This window comes from Vombatus ursinus, unplaced genomic scaffold (assembly GCF_900497805.2).
Source record: "Vombatus ursinus unplaced genomic scaffold, bare-nosed wombat genome assembly UNPS02014809.1, whole genome shotgun sequence".
NCBI lineage: Eukaryota > Metazoa > Chordata > Mammalia > Diprotodontia > Vombatidae > Vombatus > Vombatus ursinus.
This window is the reverse complement of record NW_020954587.1, coordinates 15984484-16004190: the sequence shown is the minus strand read 5'-3', so window position 1 is coordinate 16004190 and position 19707 is coordinate 15984484. Positions and strand designations below refer to the sequence as shown.

Here is a 19707-nt window from a genome sequence, read left to right as displayed (position 1 = left end):
TTTAACCACAAAGACACCTATTCTCTCACAACTGGGAGAGGGAAAGGAAAAAGTACACTAGAGGCAATCATTGAAGCTCTGTAGGAGCAATACTCATTTCTCACTTCCCTCCGGCTGGCACATCATAAGCCACACTGTTTTGCCATGGGTAGTTAGTAACTCAAAACCCCAAAGGACTTTTTAAAAGCTGCCGACCCAAGGCAGGCCTCTGCCCCAGCTTGGTGTTAGCTGTTTCCCTGAAAAGTATGCTAATATAAAGCAACTTACCAGCCCATGACTAACCAAGATGTCTGCAAGCCAGTCAGAGATAAATGGTTGGCAGCCAACAAAGGTCTTTCCTAGCATTTACTTGTTTGTTTTCCCCTTCAGGATCTAGAGCTTGTAAGAACTGAATTATATTATCATGAGATTTTACTGATCAGGATAACACACCAGTTAACCATCTACTGCTAGGACTTATGTGTAGTTAATGTCTATTTTTAGTTTCAGTTTTTAAAAAACTTGTTTTCACTCCTGACACTTAAGCTGAGACACAATTTCTGGAAACCAAGCCAGAGCTTCAGGGAAATGGTTCTTTGTATCCAGAGATTACCATTTGTAACTGTAAGGCATCTTTTTTTTGTCATTCTGGAAATGGTTTTAGAATTATGAGGAGAAGAGAGTAAGGTGGAGGGAGGAGCATCATGGGGTATTCCCTTTTCTAAGGGGAACCCAGATTGTCTCATGGGGTGGTGATGATGGGAGAGATGAACAATCAATGCTCGCCCTGACACATCACCCTGGAAACTGAATCACATCCCTGAGGCCTGACTCACATCCTGTAGTATGTTCTGAGAGCTTCCAAGACACTTTGTTACAGCATAAAGCAAGACTCTACTAGGAGGTGAACTTCAATGGTACCCTGAGAAATGTCTTATCCAGTACCAACCTGGTAAGGGGGAGGGGAGACAGATCAGGTGAAAACACTGCCTCAAGGGTTTATCTTTCATCAAGAATATGTAGATAGATAGATAGATATATGAGTTTGTATATGTATTTATACACACATATATGTACACACACGTACCATACGGTATTGTACCATGAATAACTTTATGCTCTTTAGTTTTCCATGATTGTTTAAATGTGGCCCTATCATACAACATCCTTCCTCTTTCCCAGGGCTTTAGGGAGAATAGTACAGCTGATGTGCACGCAAAGGATAAAAATAATACGGTTAGGGGTGAGTGAATCTTCAAGAGATAGAGGATACAACAGTGTTGGCCATCAACAATGAAAAAGTATGCTCTGTCTCCTTCCTCCCTTGACCTTGAGAGTTTGTGAACAGAGGATAGGATAAGAGTTCTAGAATATCCAAATTTAAAGTGATACTTACAGTGTCTTTTTTTTCTCTCTTCTAAAAGACATTAGATTGAGAAAATGTTACTCAGATAACCACACCTTTACCTCCTCATCACTCCAAGTTCTTCAGCTTTCAGTTATTGGTTGGCAGGCCATCTCCCGTATTAGACAGGGACAGCTTCTGCCTGTCTGTATTCCCAGCAGTCAGCACAGTGCCTGGCCAAAAGCAAATGCATAGTAAATGTTTCTCGAATAACTGATTAGCTGTGCAACTTAAACTAGTAAACTAACCTGAGTCAAATGTTATGGCTAATGACTATGAGACATTGAAGCTGGGGACTGAACAACTGCGCTAACTGATTCCAAGATTTGGGAACAGGTGCATGTCCTCATGATGCAGCCTTTCAAAAAGAACATAGGTGTACCTATGGGAGCCTGGATGTCTGGTTGCCATGGAAAGAACATTAAAAGAAATAACAAATATGGTTTATACAGAGAAAAATGGAAAAGACTTACATGAACTGATGCAGATTATAGTAAGCAAAAACAAAAAAGCAATACATACAAATGATTAAAACAGTGGAAATGGAAAAAAATCATGACATAACAATCAAGAGTACTGCAAAATTACTAGGAATAAACATGGTGTGAAAAAAGAGATACAAGAAGTCACTCATACCCCCACTCCTTTGTAGGGATGGTAGGTTCCCATGTTTGGGACATTTAATTTATTTTCAGACTTTTCCCATGTCTGATTGGTTTTACTCTTCTTATACTTCTTCTTTTCTTTAAAAAGATTATTTGCTATGTGAAATAATTATCTGAGAAGGAAAGGAGGAGGTATTCTGGGAGAAATTTTGGTGATGTAAAAATAAAAGATTTCAATAAAAATTTATCTTAAAGAAATGAAAGAGCATTGAATTGGGAATTGAGAGACCTGGATTATAGTCCCAACACTGCCAATGATTATCAAGTATGATATAATGGAAAAAACACGGAATTGGGGTTTAGAAAACCAAACTTTAAACCTCACTTTTCCTGATTGCTTACCTGTGGGACCCTTGGGCAAGACCTAATTCTCTATGTTTCATGTTCCTCAAACTGTAAAACGAAAGGGTTAGGCTAGATCATCGATTATTAAAGTCAAAGGAGTCTTATATACAATCTAATTCTACTCCCTCATTTTATAGTTGAAGAACTTAAGACCCAGAGGTTTAAATGATTTTCATGGGGTCACATTATTACTAAGAGACAGAGATCCAATTCAAACCCAAGTTCCCTGATTCTAAACCCAGTGCTCTTTCTACTAGACCACACTTTCATCAGAATTCAGAGTTGGAATGATTTCATTCAAGGTAAAAGATAATGATGTTCAAATATCACTCCTCCCATCATCTCTTCTCTCCCTCCCCATTTCACAGCACAGAAAACTAAGGCCCAGAGATGGGAAGCACTTGACTAAGTTCGCATAGAACCTAGAAACAATTGACCTAAGTTGGATTCCTCTTCTATAAAATAAAGGAGGTTAGATTAGATGTCTTTTCCTGCTCTAGTATTCTTTATTGTCATTCTCAAAGTGATGAAAAAGGGATATGTATTTCTTGTTAGCATCCTCTTATCTAGCCCCTCTTTTTTTCTCCTCACAAGTAGCAGCATCAATGTCACAGATGGTCTCTACTATCTTAAATAAAATAGAATGAGGCTTTCTGGACTCACCAGCTTCTTCTTGAGCTTTCTAGATGCCTTTAATTGCATTTAACCATCATAATCCTTCTACCAAAGAATATATGTGTATTTGTGAATATAAGCTCTATATAGGAATAGACTAAGAGGGAGATAAGAAATCATTACAGGAAAAAAAAAAGCCCCACAGGATTATAGATTTAGAACTGCAAGGGAACTTAACGGTCATCTAACCCAACTCCCTCCTTTTTCAGATAAGAAAACTGAAGTCAAGAGAAATGACATACCTAGGGCAGAGCTACGATTCTCACTCAGGTCCCTCATTCCAAATCATGTTCTTTCCCATCATCCCACATGGCTTCCCCATAGTTTGTATCTGTTTTCATGTTGTTTGTGTCCTATTTGTTTTAGAACACATGCTTCATGAGGTCAAGGTTTAACTTTTATGTAAAATGCGGCTCTTAGAGTGCAGTGAACACTTAATAGTTGTTTTTCTTTTTAATTTTTTAATTAATAATTATCATTGTAATTAAATTCTCTAAGCCATGGTTAGAAGCTCTCCACCACCACCTACTGGCCCTCTAATGACAATGAAACCAAATTTTAAAGCAAACCAAAGCAAATTACACTCAGCCTTTGTTAAACTGAGAAATGTCCAATTCCACATGACCATCTTGTGTTTTTCAGTCCTTTATCCTATCCTTTCCTGGAAAGCAGAACTGTTGTGGTCTTAAATTAGTAGGAAAATCACCAAACCTTATGAAAAGACAAGAAGAAGGCCATGGACTTTGATCCTAAGACCATCTTATCAAAGCCTATTTTTGAAAGGCTATAAAACCTATTATGCAATGTTTGTATGGTTTAATTATGAGTTTGGAAAAGCCTAACACAACTTTTTCACTGCAGTAAAACATGACATGGCTTGAATTATGGCATAATACTATATGCCTAGCCTAGTGTGGTTTTAGACATGAGGCTAAGGGCATTATGCTGTCTTCACAACAAGCATGAATTACAGTACCGCAATTCACACCCTGGAGTGTTTTATGACGATTATAAAACCTCTTTTGTTTGCCTTTTAAATAATTAAAATGATATTTGTGTATTATCTACTCATTTAATATATGCACATATCTCCATATTTACATTCAAATTATCCATTTCCATATCCATTTTCCCCAAAAACGAAAAACAAGCATGGTAATGTTCACTAGATTTTTCCCAAAAATTCAGTACAGATGTGGAATATTCACTGTCTCAGAACCATAGTTAGATGTCTCTCCTGCTATCTCTATTTGACTGTAAGTGCTGGGAAGCACTGATGGTCTAGAAGATACTACAGGGCCTTCAGCCCAAATGGAACATTTCTTCTGAATTTAAAGTAGCTATCATTCTTTGCCATCCCTGAAATTGGGAAGAAAATAAAGAATTTAATTTAACTAAAGAATTACAAAATCCCTTGCTAAAATTGAAAAGCACCATGACAATGAAAAGAACACTGTACCAGGAGTTAGAAGACCTAGGTTCAAGTCCCAGTTTTGTGTAACCTTGAGCACATCTTTTGACTTATGACCCCTAGTTTCCACATCCTCATGAAAATCCTCATGAAGGAGTTGAATTAGATGACCACTAACGCATCCCTAAATTCTCTCCATCCCTAAATTTATGACGAACTTATTATTTTGAGACCAACTGCTCCTGAGTTCTACAAAACACAGTTCTGTTCAGGAATGTGTAAGGAAAGGTCCAGAGCGAAACTCCTTCTTCAATAGCCTGGTTCTCTCATAAGCTAAATAGAAAATGAAAACATACGTCATTTAGGAGCTCCTAATTTCTTTATGTTGTATCACATAAAATATTTCTTTGAGGGACTTGAGAGGAGGTATTTAGTGGCCAGCATCCTCATTGTGAAGCAGTTTTTATTAAGGGCCCTCCTGAGCTCTGTCCTTATTTCAAAACAGATGGCCCCAAAAAGTGAAATAAATGTTGCACCCTAAGGAAATATATTATTGCTCTGTGATGGGATAATAACCATCCCTTAATTCCCTCAATATGTTTCTGGTGCTGGAGTTTTCCTTTCCAATCTATAAGCATGTCATATTTTTGAAAAACCAGGCCCACGTGAATCATAGGACTTAATTCTGAAGGGAACCTTATTAGATCATTTAGTTCAACCCCCTCCTTTTACCAATGGAGGGAGGAGAAGGGGACAAACATTTATATAGCACCTACTACGTGTCAGGCACTGTGCTATGCACTTTACAAGTACTATCTCCTTTTATCCTGGCAACAACCCTGTCAGTTAGGTGCTATTATCACCATTTTACAGTTAAGGAAAATGAAGCAAACAGAAGATAAGTGACTTGTCCAACCAAGGTCACACATCTAATAAGTGTCAGGTTGGATTGGAGCTCAGGTCTTCCTGACTCTAGGTCCAGTGCTCTGTCCACTGTATCAAAAGGCACAGACCAACTTGCCCAGGGTTACATAGATAATAAGGAGCAAAGGTAGGCTTTGAACCTGAATCTTCTGGCTACAAACACAGCACTGTTTCCATTCTTCTATGATGTAATACTATCATTACATCACATTATCATAATACCTTCCACACTAGTGGTATTCTTCTTGTTCTGATTAAACATTTTCCCAGTATGCGTTAGAATGTTACAGGTCAGGGTTGTGGTTAAGGGTCAACCTGGGCTTTTTTCCAAAGGCTTTCTGTAATGGTCATCAGCAAAACGCTTGCATAGATTTCTTTTTTGTACTCAACATGTGATTTCATTGGTGTAGGGAGCTCTCGGTGTGGAATTCCTGCTATCCATGCAGATCTACAGCTACTTCACAACTTGTTCTCTTAGAGAGTTTCATAAGGGTAACAAAAGGTTAAATGATTTGCCCAGTTACATTACTAGTATGCTTATGACTTGAACCTATGTCTTTCTGAAGTCAATGCCAGTACACCCTCCACAGTGCCATGCCTCAACTTGGCACCCTGTCCCTCTTGCTTTAGGGTATTCAAGTGTATATGGGATATTGAGGGAGGACTAGCACCTCTGGTGTGAGGGATGCTGAGCCCTTTTCAGGGCTGGTCATCAACCTTTGGTGCCCACCTGGCACTCTACTCTTGCCTGTGGCTCCAAGAAGCTGTAGCATGCACAGCAGCCACACCCTGGTAAAACCTTCTCAGCAGATGGGCTAAACCAAGATGAAGGTAACCAACAGGCCTCAAATCTGTCAGTGAGTTAGGATGATGTCTATCCCAAGCATGAGAAGACTTTCCCCAGTGGAATGGGTGGGTGAGAACAGTTTGTTCCAATGACTATGAAGACAGCTGAAGCAGGTGCTGTGGAGCTCTTAGAACTTGGTCAGACATCAAAGATGCTAAGGTCATCTACTGCATCCTGGGCCATTGCCAGTTGTCTTGACTTTTTTGCTGCTCTTGGACTTGAGGAAGAGAGAGTGAAGCTGACAACTTTGTGCAACTTTGCCTTGCTTAAATCCAATTCATGAGCAAATGAAGACATCACCCACGATGTCACTGATCCTTTTTGAAAATAAAGGACAAACAATAACAGGGCATGCAAGTAGCTGAGCTGGTATTTGAACACCAGTCCTCTGACTCCAAATCCAGTGCTTCTTCTACTATATCATATTACCCTCTCTCTCTCTCCAGTTGTGTTTGCTTACATACATCTAAGTTGGGATGCACAGAAATTAGTTACCACTAAGGATACAGGTGACCAGCATTCTGAAAAATGCTTTCTGATGATAAAAGTGGTCCAAAGACTTGGCTTAAGCATAAGTATCCATCTACTTAAAGTCTTGAAATCTTGGCCATCATATAATTTAAACTAATGTTTTCACTCTAAGAAGCTATATCTTTTTAAAAATTATTTTCAATGTGGATTCATCCAATATCTTTGGAAAGAAATTTAATCAGATGCAAATTCTCAAAGGAGTCCTAATAAACTATAGTTTTACAATAAATTGAAGGTGGGGCAGCTCACCACACTTATCACAATGCCTTGAGCTTACTTCATGCTTCTCAGTAAGTGCTCATGGATTGATTTGAAATATTGACACATCAATGTAGCTGTTAAATATCCTGATATCTATCCTGTATACAATCACTGTACTTTGTACTTTGGCACTTTTGATACTTTACTTCAGGACTTTGGTGGTCCTTTCCCAGATTTCATCTGCAAGGATGCCCTGTGGATTATAATCCCTCAGTGGATTCTTATCTCAAGCAGTTATTATCTGTGTCTTTCTGTAGTCTTGCATAGAGCATTTACCCAACTATTTGGAGGCATTTTTTCTTGTTCCATTAATATCCTGGGGGCATCATTGTAGTAAATGAACTGTCCATCTTTTGTTTTTCATTCTCAGTGAATTATCAAATAGCTTACCTTCTTTTCCAACATATGGAACCAGAAGATGAATATAAATAACATGTATTTAACCAAAGATTCAAAGATTTGTTGATTGTTATAGGGTCCTAGAATGGTAATAATAATAATAATAATAATATCCTTTTAGAATCTATGATTCATTCAATACCACCACTAATGATGAAGATCAAACAATTTCTATACCTTAGTAGATAGTATTTGTGAGCTGCTGTGGCTGAAAAAAAAAATCACTACCTGGTAGCCAGAAACTAGTCATGTACCTCTCAGGCCTTAATTAGGCCCAGTCTTCATACAAGAGATATGCAGCATACCACTGGGCCTATATTTAAAATCAATCAATAGGATCCTGCAAAATTTGTTCTGTTTAGCATGATCTTTGAGAACCCATAACAATTATCATAATAATATGAATAATAATTCTCTTCTCTGTTATAATGAACTCTTTCTTCTTTTTTCCAGATACAAAGCAGATCCAGCCTTCTCCTCCTTGGTCCTATGACCAGTCATACCAATACTTGGGATCTATTGCTTCTCCTTCTGTACACCCAGCAACACCTATTTCTCCCGGGCGAGCCAGTGGCATGACGTCTCTCTCTGCAGAGCTTTCCAGTCGACTTTCAAGTAAGTATTCGAAATTTGTTGACAGCTCTGGTCATAGAAGATCTGGGAGGCAGAAGGGATGGGAAAGATACTTTGAAAAGAAAGAAAGGAGGGTAGAAAGATATTTTGAATTGAAAAACATACCATGTTCAAGACCTGAAGATAAATGGCAGCATGGTGAACATGAACATGGTGGCATGTTTTGCCACCAGAAATAATTGTAGGATCGTAGATTCAGAGCTAGAAGAGACCTTGGAGAACTTTGGATCCAACTGCCACGTTTTATAGATGAGATGGCCGAGGGTCATCAAAGTCCAGTGACTGGCCCAAAGTCATCCAGTGGTGACTAGCAGAGCTGGGCTTTGGTGCTAGGTCCTCTTTAGTTCTCTTCTATTAAATTCAATTCCCTTGCCATTGCACCATCCTCTTCTCTTCCCACACTAGGCTGGATAGACTATGAGTCTGGTCTAGTTTGTTCACATGCATCCACATTTGGGTTCTCCCTGAAATATAACTGCAATACTTTTACTTACAATGATGGACTTAGTTTGTGAAAGTTGAATTATTGCAGAGTCCAGTCGGCAACCACAGAGTTCCTGGAATAAAAAAACAAAACTTATAAAGATTGATGATACCAATTCATAACAATAATAACAACAGCTATTTAGAGAATACTTTGTGCTTTTCTTGTAACTAGCAGCATAGTATCAGCATTAGTATCCCCATTTCATTGATGACAAAACTGAGGTCCAGGGAAGTCTAAGGGACTTGACTACACACTTAATGTTGGAGCCAGCCCATAAAATCAGATATCTTGATTCTAATTCATTGTTCTTTCTGTTTTATCACATTGTTTGTGGAGCTTATTATCCCAATATTAAGATTCCAAAAATCGCTTAGCTAAATTCATGACATGAGCATGGGTAAGAACAGATTTATTGGCTATTAGAGCTGGAAGCAGCCTAAAAAAAGTCATGTATCTCAATTCCCTCATTTTACAGAGGAGGAAACTGAGGACCAAAGAAGTAATTTGCCTGGGGTCATATATCAATGTAGTGAGAGAGCAGGAATTAGAACCTAGGTCATATGAAAGTCAACCCAGAACATCTCATTTTACCATCTCACGTTTTGCCAAGCTTCCCTAATTTTTGAGGTCAATATAAAAGAAAGTCACCATACTCTTCTGCAGCTAATATAGTCAAAGGCAAAATGCTAGGGTAGGTAGACTATGAGTTTAACCTAGTGTGTGATAGGAGTCAATTTTCATAAGGCCACCATTAACAATTCACCAGTGCATCTAAAGCAAGAAAAATATATAGCAAAAATTAAAACCATCAGAAATGAGCAGTGTATATGCACACACACACACACACACACACACACACACACACACACACAGAGTCAAGGACATCAGGTGCTTTTATTTATACTTCCCAATGGTAAGTCCCTTTGTCCTATTTACGACAATTCTTGTTGTCACGGGCATATTAAGTGTTAGTCCTTTAACCTGTGAGCAATTTGGTCTTCTGCTTCTTAAGATCACCTTGCTCAATGGAAAGGGAAGTTGACCTTATGTGGCAAAATTCAGTTGTTGAAAAGGAAAATGAAAATTGTTTTCTTTGTTCCAGTTGACCACTTTTAAAAAAATATTGTTTAGAACTATGGAATTGGAGATAAGCCAAACCGAATAGGATATAGAAATTCATCAGTCTTGCTAATGGAAACTTGAATCATAAACTTTCACAATTGGAAGGCACCTTAGAGGACATCTAGTACAATCTTTTAATATGGTGGAATCTCACCTACAATATCCCTGACAAATAGTCCTCCAGTCTCACTTAAACACTTTCAATGATGGGGAGCTCTCTATTTAAAGAAGAAGACTCTTCCATTTTGGGATAATTCTAATTGTGAAAATGTATCTCCCTGTCACTTATAGTCATTGTTCCCAGTCCTTCTCTCTAGGACCACATAGGATGCTAATAATACTAAGATAGGTCTATGATCCCATCAGTGAAGAAAACAGTCTCTCTATTCTTTACTATTTCTGTCTTTTCATAAATCCTCCACAGAGTATTTAGATTTGTAGATCTGGGAAGTACTATAGATGTAGTATGCTTAGGCTTGAGCAAAAACATTTGACAAAGGACTTACATTGACTAGATTAGTGGTTTTGGAACTGGTTAACTGACTGGATCCAAAAAGTGGTCATTAGTGGGTCTAGGTCCACTTGGAAGGACATCTCTGGTAGAATGCCAAAAGGATTTGCCCTTCACTTGTACTGTTCAATGTTTTTATCAGTAAGCTAGAAAAAACATAGAAGGCATGCCTGTCACATATGCAAATGAGATGTGGCAGAAAAGAGAGTTGACACACTGGGTCACAAAGTCAGAATCCTAAAAGATTCCAACAGGATAAAATGATTGGATAAGATAAAATTTGATAGGGATAAACTTGGAATAATAAACTTAGGGCCCAAAAAATTAGCTTTTCAAGTACAGCATGGGGGAGGCACATAACTAGTCAGTAGTTCCTGTAGAAAAATATCTGATGTTTGAGTGTACTGCAACCTCAATCTGAGTCAATAGTATGACAAGGCAACTGGAAAAAAAGGTATTATTGTCTAACATTCTTGGTCCATGACCAACCTGTCTCCTTTTTTAGGCATGTGTTTTTTATTGTACCTTTGATGTTTCTTGTCTCCAAAGTCATTGTTGGTAATATGCTACAGCCTCCTTAAACCCACCACCCTTCTTTTCATTATCCTTTGTGTCACTGGCAATTTGGGTTATTCCAAGATCATGTTGTTCCATGATTCACAACCATGTGAAAGCATTACCAGGAGAATATTGGCATTAAAGAAATAGCTTTCACTGACATATAGCAATTTCCTCACAACAACCTTGTGAGATGGGTAATACAAGTTATTATTATCCCTGTTTGATAAATGTGGAAAATCAGTGTCAGAGAGGCTTAGTGACTTGGCCATATCCATACAACTAATAAACATCAGAACCCACAGTTTTCCAACTGACCAGTCCTTCAGATTCACCACTCTAAACATGCCGAATTCCTACAATTGATTCTGCTATGGAGTAATTTCATGTCCCCTCACTCTTAGTTGGCCTCCTCTGGATGAGCTTATGTTTATTGATGTTATGTTGCTGCTAAAACTTGATATCTGAATGGAACCCAATAATCCATATATGTTCTGATAGAGCAGGGTACAGGGAGATTATCACTTCCTTTGTTCTGTTAAGACACGTTAGTTTTGTGGTCTTTCCCTTTAAGAACAGTCATGGTAGGATAAGAGGATGGAGGATAAGATCCTTCCCTTGCCACATGCTTCAAATGAATGCCTTGTCATACTTTCTTTTATTGACAACTGAGGCTCCTGATGATATGCTTAAATCCCGACCGGGTTTTTGTAAAGGTTCTTGACAGCCCTTGGTAGAATTGCCAACAAGTTAACTAGGGTTCAATGGTGGCACTAGCTGACGCTCTCTTTTCAGAAACTTTCTAGCATCTACTCCTCCATTTTCATGAGTCCTGCTGTGTGGAGGTTTAAGGGTAGAGGTGATGACAGTGCAATTTTTATCTTACTTGTTCTTATGAGTTTGTCCCTGAGGGACAAAGTTAGCTTTCAAAGGCCTGTGTGTCAGCTTCCCCTGACTTGTCTTGGCATCTGAGCTATGTACACTGGCTATATTCTGTGTCTGAATCATGTACTGTTTTCCTTGGACCCATTATGTTGTATAGCCTTAGCTTCCCTCTTCCACGGGAATTTCCTTACTATGTGGCTGTCCGTTGGTATTCATTATGTCAGCAGCTCTCTTGGCCAGGATGTTTTTGTTGTCGTTTTCAGTTCATGTCAGGTAGACAACCCATTCTATCCTAAGATGGATCCTGGTTTAATTTCTGTACAACAAGGGGTTGATTAAGAACTTGTGTGGTTACCAACTTAACAAAGGATCAATTAAGGACGATGGGGAAATTGTGACATAAATGGGGGGGGGCGAATTACCTGGAATTTCCAGAGAAAATAATTCAGGTGCCATTTTATACTCTGCTCTTCAGGACAAAGAAGGAGCTACAGGCCTGCATTTGCTAATTGAAGGAAACAGAAATGGAGACTTCTTTTAAACTTGGCAGAATGCCCCTTCCTAAGAAATCAAGCATATATAACGCAGGCCTGCAAAGTATTGTAATAAACTTAGGAATAGGAGGGGACTAAGGTACATGAAAGAAAACTGCCTCAGCAGCCAACAAGCTTTGAGAACCTGACACTACACTGTCTGCTCTACCTTTTAATCCAGTCAAACTACTCTGTATTACTTTTACCTTCCCCACCTCCCTGAGTTTCCTTCTTTGCAGATGTGTGCAGGGAGTGTATGCACACACACGCACACACACTTTCAAGCAAATTATCCACTTTATCTGAAAGGAGTTGTCATCTCAATTTTTCTTCCTTTTTCCTTAAAAAAAAATTGATGTGTAGCTGCCAAATGAAAGGACTATCAGCATGCATTAATCTGAGTCATGCAAAGGATCCTTTTAAAGAGGCCCATTATCAGCTCAGGTTGTTTAATCCTTTGGGGATGGTAGGAGGGGCAATAGAGTAGAGCTGCCTTCATCCATGTCAAACTTCAGAAGGAAGAGTTGAGCTGTCATGGCAAATATTTAGCCCAGTGATCATTTGTGAATCATTTCCATCTCAAATGCCTAAACTTGCTAATCCTCAGACTTCCTACTTTTAAACCAGAGCCACGGTGGGACCCCCAGCCTCACCTCCACTGCTATGTGTATTAAGGCTAGCCCAAAGGCAGCAATAGGTAAATCATAGTCAATTGTGTGTTTGGGGTAGTTTTCTATTGTCAGACTAGATATAAAAAGGAAAACAAACATTTAAGATGGACAATTTGAATTGGGACACATGGTATTCTGAGCTGTTTCACTAGGGAAATATGAGTCCAGTGAACAACTGGGCTTGAGAAATAGTTCCTGGTAATGAGGAATAGCTAATATTTGGCAAAAGCATGCTGGGTTTTGGAAAGCAACCAAGGAGGCACAGAAGATCTATTACTTTGTAGCCTTGCCACCTAATGTGGGTGCCTCATACATAGTAGGTACTTCAAAATGTTCCAGATGAATACAGTGAGGTGTGTTTGGCCCTGACAGTTAGAATTATAGCTTCATTCCATTTCTTGTGCCCCTGACAGCTCAATGCTGTGCCTGCCCCTTCTGGTGTCTGTAATTTTGTATTAGGTAGTTACAACATAGTGGTTGGGCAAGGACTGACATCATACTTGCAGACATGGCAGTGAAACTAAATGACCTTTCCATTCATTTTTCCAGCAAATTCAACTTTCCTGGTTCAGGGCAGGTGAAGCAATCTTTAGAAATAAGTGAACTCATTTATTTGTAGCCTGGACATTGTACCAAATCAAACAAGTTGATTTCATTTGCTTAAATCTCTTCTCCTGACCCTGCCCCCTCACAAAAGTTTGGATGATATAGTGGGAACAATGATATACGTTTTCTAGCTTGACTGAAAGCAAAGCAGCTTTGGGAGTTAGCAAAAGCAGATGTCATGATTCAAAGTCACAAGGAGAGAGCTCAAGTGTGGGGAACAGCTGTTCTTTAGAGCAAAGAGAAGCTTCAGGTTATGGGAAGAGCCTGGAACTTAAAACCAGAAGGTCTAAGTTCAACTTCTGTGACTTACTAGTTGTATATTTTGAGATAAATCTCTTTGCCTCTCTAGGTGTTAGTCATCTGCAAAATGAAGGGAAATCATATTAGATGATATCTAACATCCCTTCCAACTATAAGATTCTCTAATTCTGTCCTGGGGAAGACAGGAAAGATAATCTCCAGCTACAACCAGTTTATAATATTTTTTCTGTCCTGGTGTCTGACTTGCTCCAATAGTGATTAGTAGACATATCTGCTTGAAAATGAGACCCGCTGCTATTCCTAATGGGTTGTTTTGGAGTTAGGAGTTTGGTATGAACATTAGACGTTGCCATAAACTTTAATTGGTTTTGAGCAAACAAAATATCTTTTCACCATACTATGAAGGATCTGTAGTTTTGTCATCATGAGGAACTCCCCATGTAGGAATACCCTATACCAGTGGTGTCAAACTCAAATAAAAACTATATAAAGGATCTTTGCAGGCCTCCTATTGATTTAGAAAACACTCATGTTAATGTATTTCTCTTTTTATTAGCACATCAACATATTCAAGTCAGATAGGAACTACACTTTAATCTAGTTTGGGCCATGGTTGGGAGTGTTGTGGACCACAAGCGACCCATAACTCATGTATTTTACATCTTTGCCATATATCAATGCAGCTCACCATTCATCTATGACTTAGAAGATTAAGTCCTAAATAGTTGATTGAAGCACATAGGGATTAAGCGACTGTCCCTGGGTCACATAGCTGGCAAGTGTTGGAGGTAAAATTTGAACTAAGTCTTCCTAAATTCAAGTCCAGTACTCCATCCACTATGTAACATTCCCTCCCCATAGTCATTCCAAATCCACAGATCAGTTCATTTCAAGAATGTGTGTTAGATTAATTTCTGGCTAGAATAATAGGCTTAAAACACATGGATATTGGTCACCTATTACTATCGTCCAAATCTGAATAGTCCACATTGAAACCTTTATCCTCAGAGCAATATTCTGGTTCTGTCAAGTCCTTGTATTAACTCTCAAGCAAAATGACAATGTCTACTGTCACAATCTGATGAGTCATAGAATTATTTTGTGTGTATGAGAACTATCTAAAAGATGTGATTGTTTATAACTGTAGTGATTATATTAACTTTATTTCCTGTTTTATTATCATCATCACTAATAATTAATACATAATTTAACAATCATGTCATGCAGTCTTACCCTATTCCCAGAAACTATACGCAGTATATTATATATCCCTGATCTCAAAATTGTCTGTACATCCCACAGGGGTTCTCATGTCTGACCCCAGCTCTTTCTACAAATGTGTGGGACAGCCTTTGGTTAAGAACAAAGAGCTACCTTAGGGATCACTAATATCTGTCAATAAAGCTGTAAATGCACAATTCAAGGGAAATGAGTTTACAACTAGAACTTATTCGTTCCACATAAATTTTATGAGAATCTCAGAATGTGAAAAATATATTTATATAAAAGAAGGCCCATGTCAAAAAAAAAAAAACTTCAAGCAAAATAGCACCTATAATTGTAAATTATGGAAGAATTATATAAAAAAACGACCTTATCAGTTTTGGGGAAAAATAGGATTGGAGTGGGGAGGAAGGGAAATGTACCTTAAGTCAACATACAAGTCCATGAGGCAGCCTGAAGTAACTTAACTTAGAACAAAATAAAAACCAGTATGACACTATTTCTGTAAGTTACTAATGCTCATTGTTACTACATGTATTAATGACAGGGAGCATCCAATTGGAAAGGCAATATGATATATTAGAAAAGGCACCGAACTAGACATAGGACACCTATGTTCTAATTCTGGCTTTGTATGATTTGGGGCAAGTCAATTAACTTCTCTGGGTCTCTACTTCCTCATTTATAAAATTGAGAGTTTTTGACTAGGTAACTACTCTGTTTCCTTCCAGCAATACAATTCTATAAGACTCAGACTGATTAAGTAGGGAAGAATTGAGTGGGCTGGAAAAAAATATCATAGGCTGATTTGTAATTGTTAAGTTGTTTCAGACTCTTTGTGACCTCTTTTGGGATTTTCTTGGCAAAGATACTGGAGTGGTTTTCCATTTCCTTTTCCAGCCCACTTTACAGATGAGGAACTGAGGCAAACAGGGTTAAATGACTTGGCCAGGGTCACAAAGCTAGTGTCTGAGGCTGTATTTGATCTCATGAACTTCCTGATTCCAAGCCCAATGCTCTATTCATTATGCCACCTAGCTGCTAATCTGTTAAGGCATTGGAAAAATACTAGTGATTATTTTCCCCATTTGTTTTTACTTAAAAGCATTGTTAAAATGTGCCAGTTATACCCTGAATAACTAATTCCATCACTCAGTCTGTTTTCAGCTCCATCTTCTTTCCTTCCCACAGCTGCTTCTGACCTGACAGCATTCAGTGATCCTCGGCAATTCCCGACTCTTCCTTCCATTTCTGATGCTCGTATGCATTACCCAGGAGCCTTTACTTATACCCCAACTCCAGTCACTTCAGGAATAGGAATTGGTATGTCTGCCATGACCACTGCCACAAGATACCACACTTACTTACCCCCTCCATACCCCGGTTCTTCTCAGGCTCAAGGCAGCCCCTTTCAGACAAGTTCACCATCTTACCATCTCTACTATGGAACGTCAGCAGGGTCCTATCAGTTTTCAATGATGTCTGGTGGAGACCGCTCGCCTCCACGAATCCTGCCTCCTTGCACTAATGCTTCCACAGGATCTACCCTCCTCAACCCCAATCTTCCCAACCAAAGTGATGTGGTTGAAGCTGAAGGCAGTCACAGCAACTCCCCAACCAACATGGGCACCACAGCAAGGCTGGAAGAAGCAGTGTGGCGGCCATATTGAATTTTACCTAGAGATGGGCCAGGACTGAATTTGCTTTGATCTACTCTTTGTCAAAGTTATTCTAAATGCCCTAAGGGACCTGAAAGCTGTTTCACTCCTTTCAGAAGAAATTCCCTCTGGTGGCTAGGCCATCTGGCCACTGTGTCATTATTTCATCCAGGCAATGTGCAAAGAAGAACAATATTTTCCTTGAAATGGTCCCTTTTTCAGGAGATAAAGCCTTCTGGAACCAAAAGGACCCCAAATGGTTATACTCATTGGTCTTGAAATAGGTCATTACTCTGATCTAGTTCCAGACCAATGGCCTCTTAAGCATCCACTGCTTCAGAGATCTAACAGTTCTCAAATGCTGTTTGACCCATCTCTGATCTTTATGCCCAACACAATCATAGTGTGTCCACTTCACCATATGGACCCATTAATAGTTGTATGGAAGTATAGGTAGATTCCCAGAGGGAAACTGTGAATGCTTCTGATTTAGCAATGCTGTGAATAAAAGAAAGGTTTTATATCCTTGACTTAAATTTTTAGCTAAGTTGTATATTCCAAAGTTTGGAATGTTGGTTTTGGGGAATGCAACTCATCTTTTTTTGCATCTAATTCATTTTTATTTCTTTTTTGGGCACCTTATAAATTGCAAAATGCATATTTGCATTTGGGTGGTTTTTTAATATATAAAACTGTGCTTGCTTCTTTCTTGCTTTGACAATTGAAAGAATCAATTCCCTTTTCATTGAGGTTTTATTTAACTTTTCCTTTGAACTTGGGTGTAGTTGTTTTTAAAATGACAGCTACAGCCTTGGGTCATTTTCAACTACTGTACTCCTATAGTGAGTTCCCAGGTATTTATGTATCTTGATCTCTAGACATTTACTTGTGTGTTGATACTTTTATTATTTAAATGTACTTATAGTAAGAGGGAAAATAATCAAGTACTGCATTTTTATTTTTTGGTAGCAACCAAAGTTAAATATATCACATGGAAAAAGGCTGAGGTGAAAAAGGATGGGTAATAGGATCACTTAGTAATCCAGAAATATTGTTTACATTTAACTCCCTTTCATTTAAATCAACTACTTTGTAGTTAAAAACAACGTTTTAACTGGTTTTTCAAACACTGAGAGCCTCTCTAAGAATCAGGAACACAGAACTCTATTCAACAAAACATATCATATCTGTCTGCCTCTCTTCAAATAAGGAAAGCCAGTATGGCCTTTGTGTCTTCAGGTAGGCTCCACTGACTACAGAGAAAGTACCAACAGGCCTAGAAGTCTGTTTCTGACACCTGACAGCTCACTGCACGATTTTTTCAGACACTCAATATTGAATATGTCATAGTGGAGCTGTAATTATATGGGAACCTGTGAGTCTCAACTATTTTTTTAACTAGTTAGATCTAAGATCAGAAGAACTTCTGAAGCCAGAGCCCACAAAGTATTTTAGCCTATAGAAAATTTGTCTTTAAACTTAGTACTTGTGCCCTGGCAGAAAGTTTCTGATCACCTCAAAAAGTGGGGAGTAGAAAAGAAAAGCTTTTATTTCCTTGAGTTTTCAGCAGGTGAATCCAGGGGCTGACATTTGAGTTGACATCTGGATGCACAGCATCAATCACTATACATGCACACCAACATTATGTTTCAATGCAGCAACACTATGCATAGATGGAAACCAGTTCCATACTCCTGCTGCAGTTTCTCTCCTCTCTCCACCCTCAGCTATGCTTCCACAAGGGGGGGCCCCTGAATTCTATGGGAGGACCCACTATACCCACACAGCACTATGATATTGGAGATTCCTGGTATTCCTGCCCATCCTTAAGATTCAAACTGATTAGGCATCACTCTACATTTTATAGCACTGTTTTTGTTTGAAGATTTAGTTGGAATGCAGTTGTGTGACTTGGTAAATACAAACTGCTAATATTGACATATGTTTGTTCAAAATTATCTGATTGTTATTTAATGTACCTCTTAAATTAGAAGAAACAATTGCAGGTCAACTCTGAAGAGTATTTGAAAACTCGACTTTGCATCACTGTTTGATGCTAAAAAAAGAATTTTTTTAAGATTTCAAATTAGAAAAGATTCTTGGCTGCAGGCAGCAAAACAGCTGGACTTATTTAAAAACAACTTGTTTTTGAGTTTTAGAAAAGAAATTTTTTTGCTTATTTGTTATACATGAATGCAGTAGCACTTTGGTATAAAAAGTTACAGATTAAACAATTTATGTTGTCAGTCAAACCATTTTCACCTAATGAAAGAGCTATATCACATCTCAGAAAAACTCAGAATGTTGGTAATTTTTAATTTTTAGGTTTAAAACTCTCTTTTCAGTTCAGTTTCATGTTTGATTACATACTATATTTGCTAGCAGCAAAAATGCCCACAGTGATAGGAAAATTTTTAATTTCCATTTTAAAAGAAACCTCAGCTCACATTCCCAAATTAAACAATTTTGTTTTCATAAGATTTTTGCCACATTATCTCTCATGACCTTAAGTAGTGACTACTATTTAAGTAGTCACTACTAACAAACAGATGAAAAATTTCAATCTTTCCCAGTAAGATTCTAACACCTCTAGGTAATCCATCTTGAATTCAACCTAGTATCCAACACAAGGAGATAAGCAAATATTCTCTCCAGTTAAGCCTTCATTAAAAAAAAAAAAAGCAGGTATCTCTTATTTATCTAATTGGACCCATAGTTACTAATCCTTTGAGTTGGTCATTGGGAATGTCATTCCTGACACACAGAAACAAACAATATTTAGTTTTTTTAAAAGTCAACTAAATCTTTGTTGTTTATTAGAAAGTAGTTTCACTCAGACCTCATAGCTATTTTTCTTAAGGAATTGCCTTAAACACCTTCACAGATTACAAAAATGAGAACAAAATACAAGGTGTACTATTTCAGGCATATCATTTGAGGCCTCCTACAATGGCCAATAATTGAATTTCATGATGTCAAAGGATTATAGATTGAGAGCTGGAAGGGACTTTAAAAACCATTTAGTACAACACACTCATTTTTGCTGGTGAAGAAACTGAGACCCAGTGAGGTTATGTGACTTGCCCAAGGTTTCAGGAAGCATTTGGTGAATTGAA

At 38.2% G+C, this 19707-nt stretch overlaps 1 protein-coding gene across 4 annotated transcripts in view; it reads left to right on the top strand.

The window, feature by feature from the left end:
* Positions 1–19306, top strand: part of RUNX1 (runt related transcription factor 1) — a 341271-nt gene extending 321965 nt beyond the window's left edge. For all 4 annotated transcript variants that reach the window (XM_027875542.1, XM_027875543.1, XM_027875545.1 and 1 more), the window contains 2 exons: positions 7896–8057; positions 16125–19306. In XM_027875542.1, coding sequence (XP_027731343.1) covers positions 7896–8057; positions 16125–16603 — 641 coding nt within the window. In that variant the 3' untranslated portion in view covers positions 16604–19306. The remainder of the gene's footprint in view (positions 1–7895; positions 8058–16124) is intronic.
* The last annotated feature ends 401 nt before the right edge of the window (positions 19307–19707 follow it).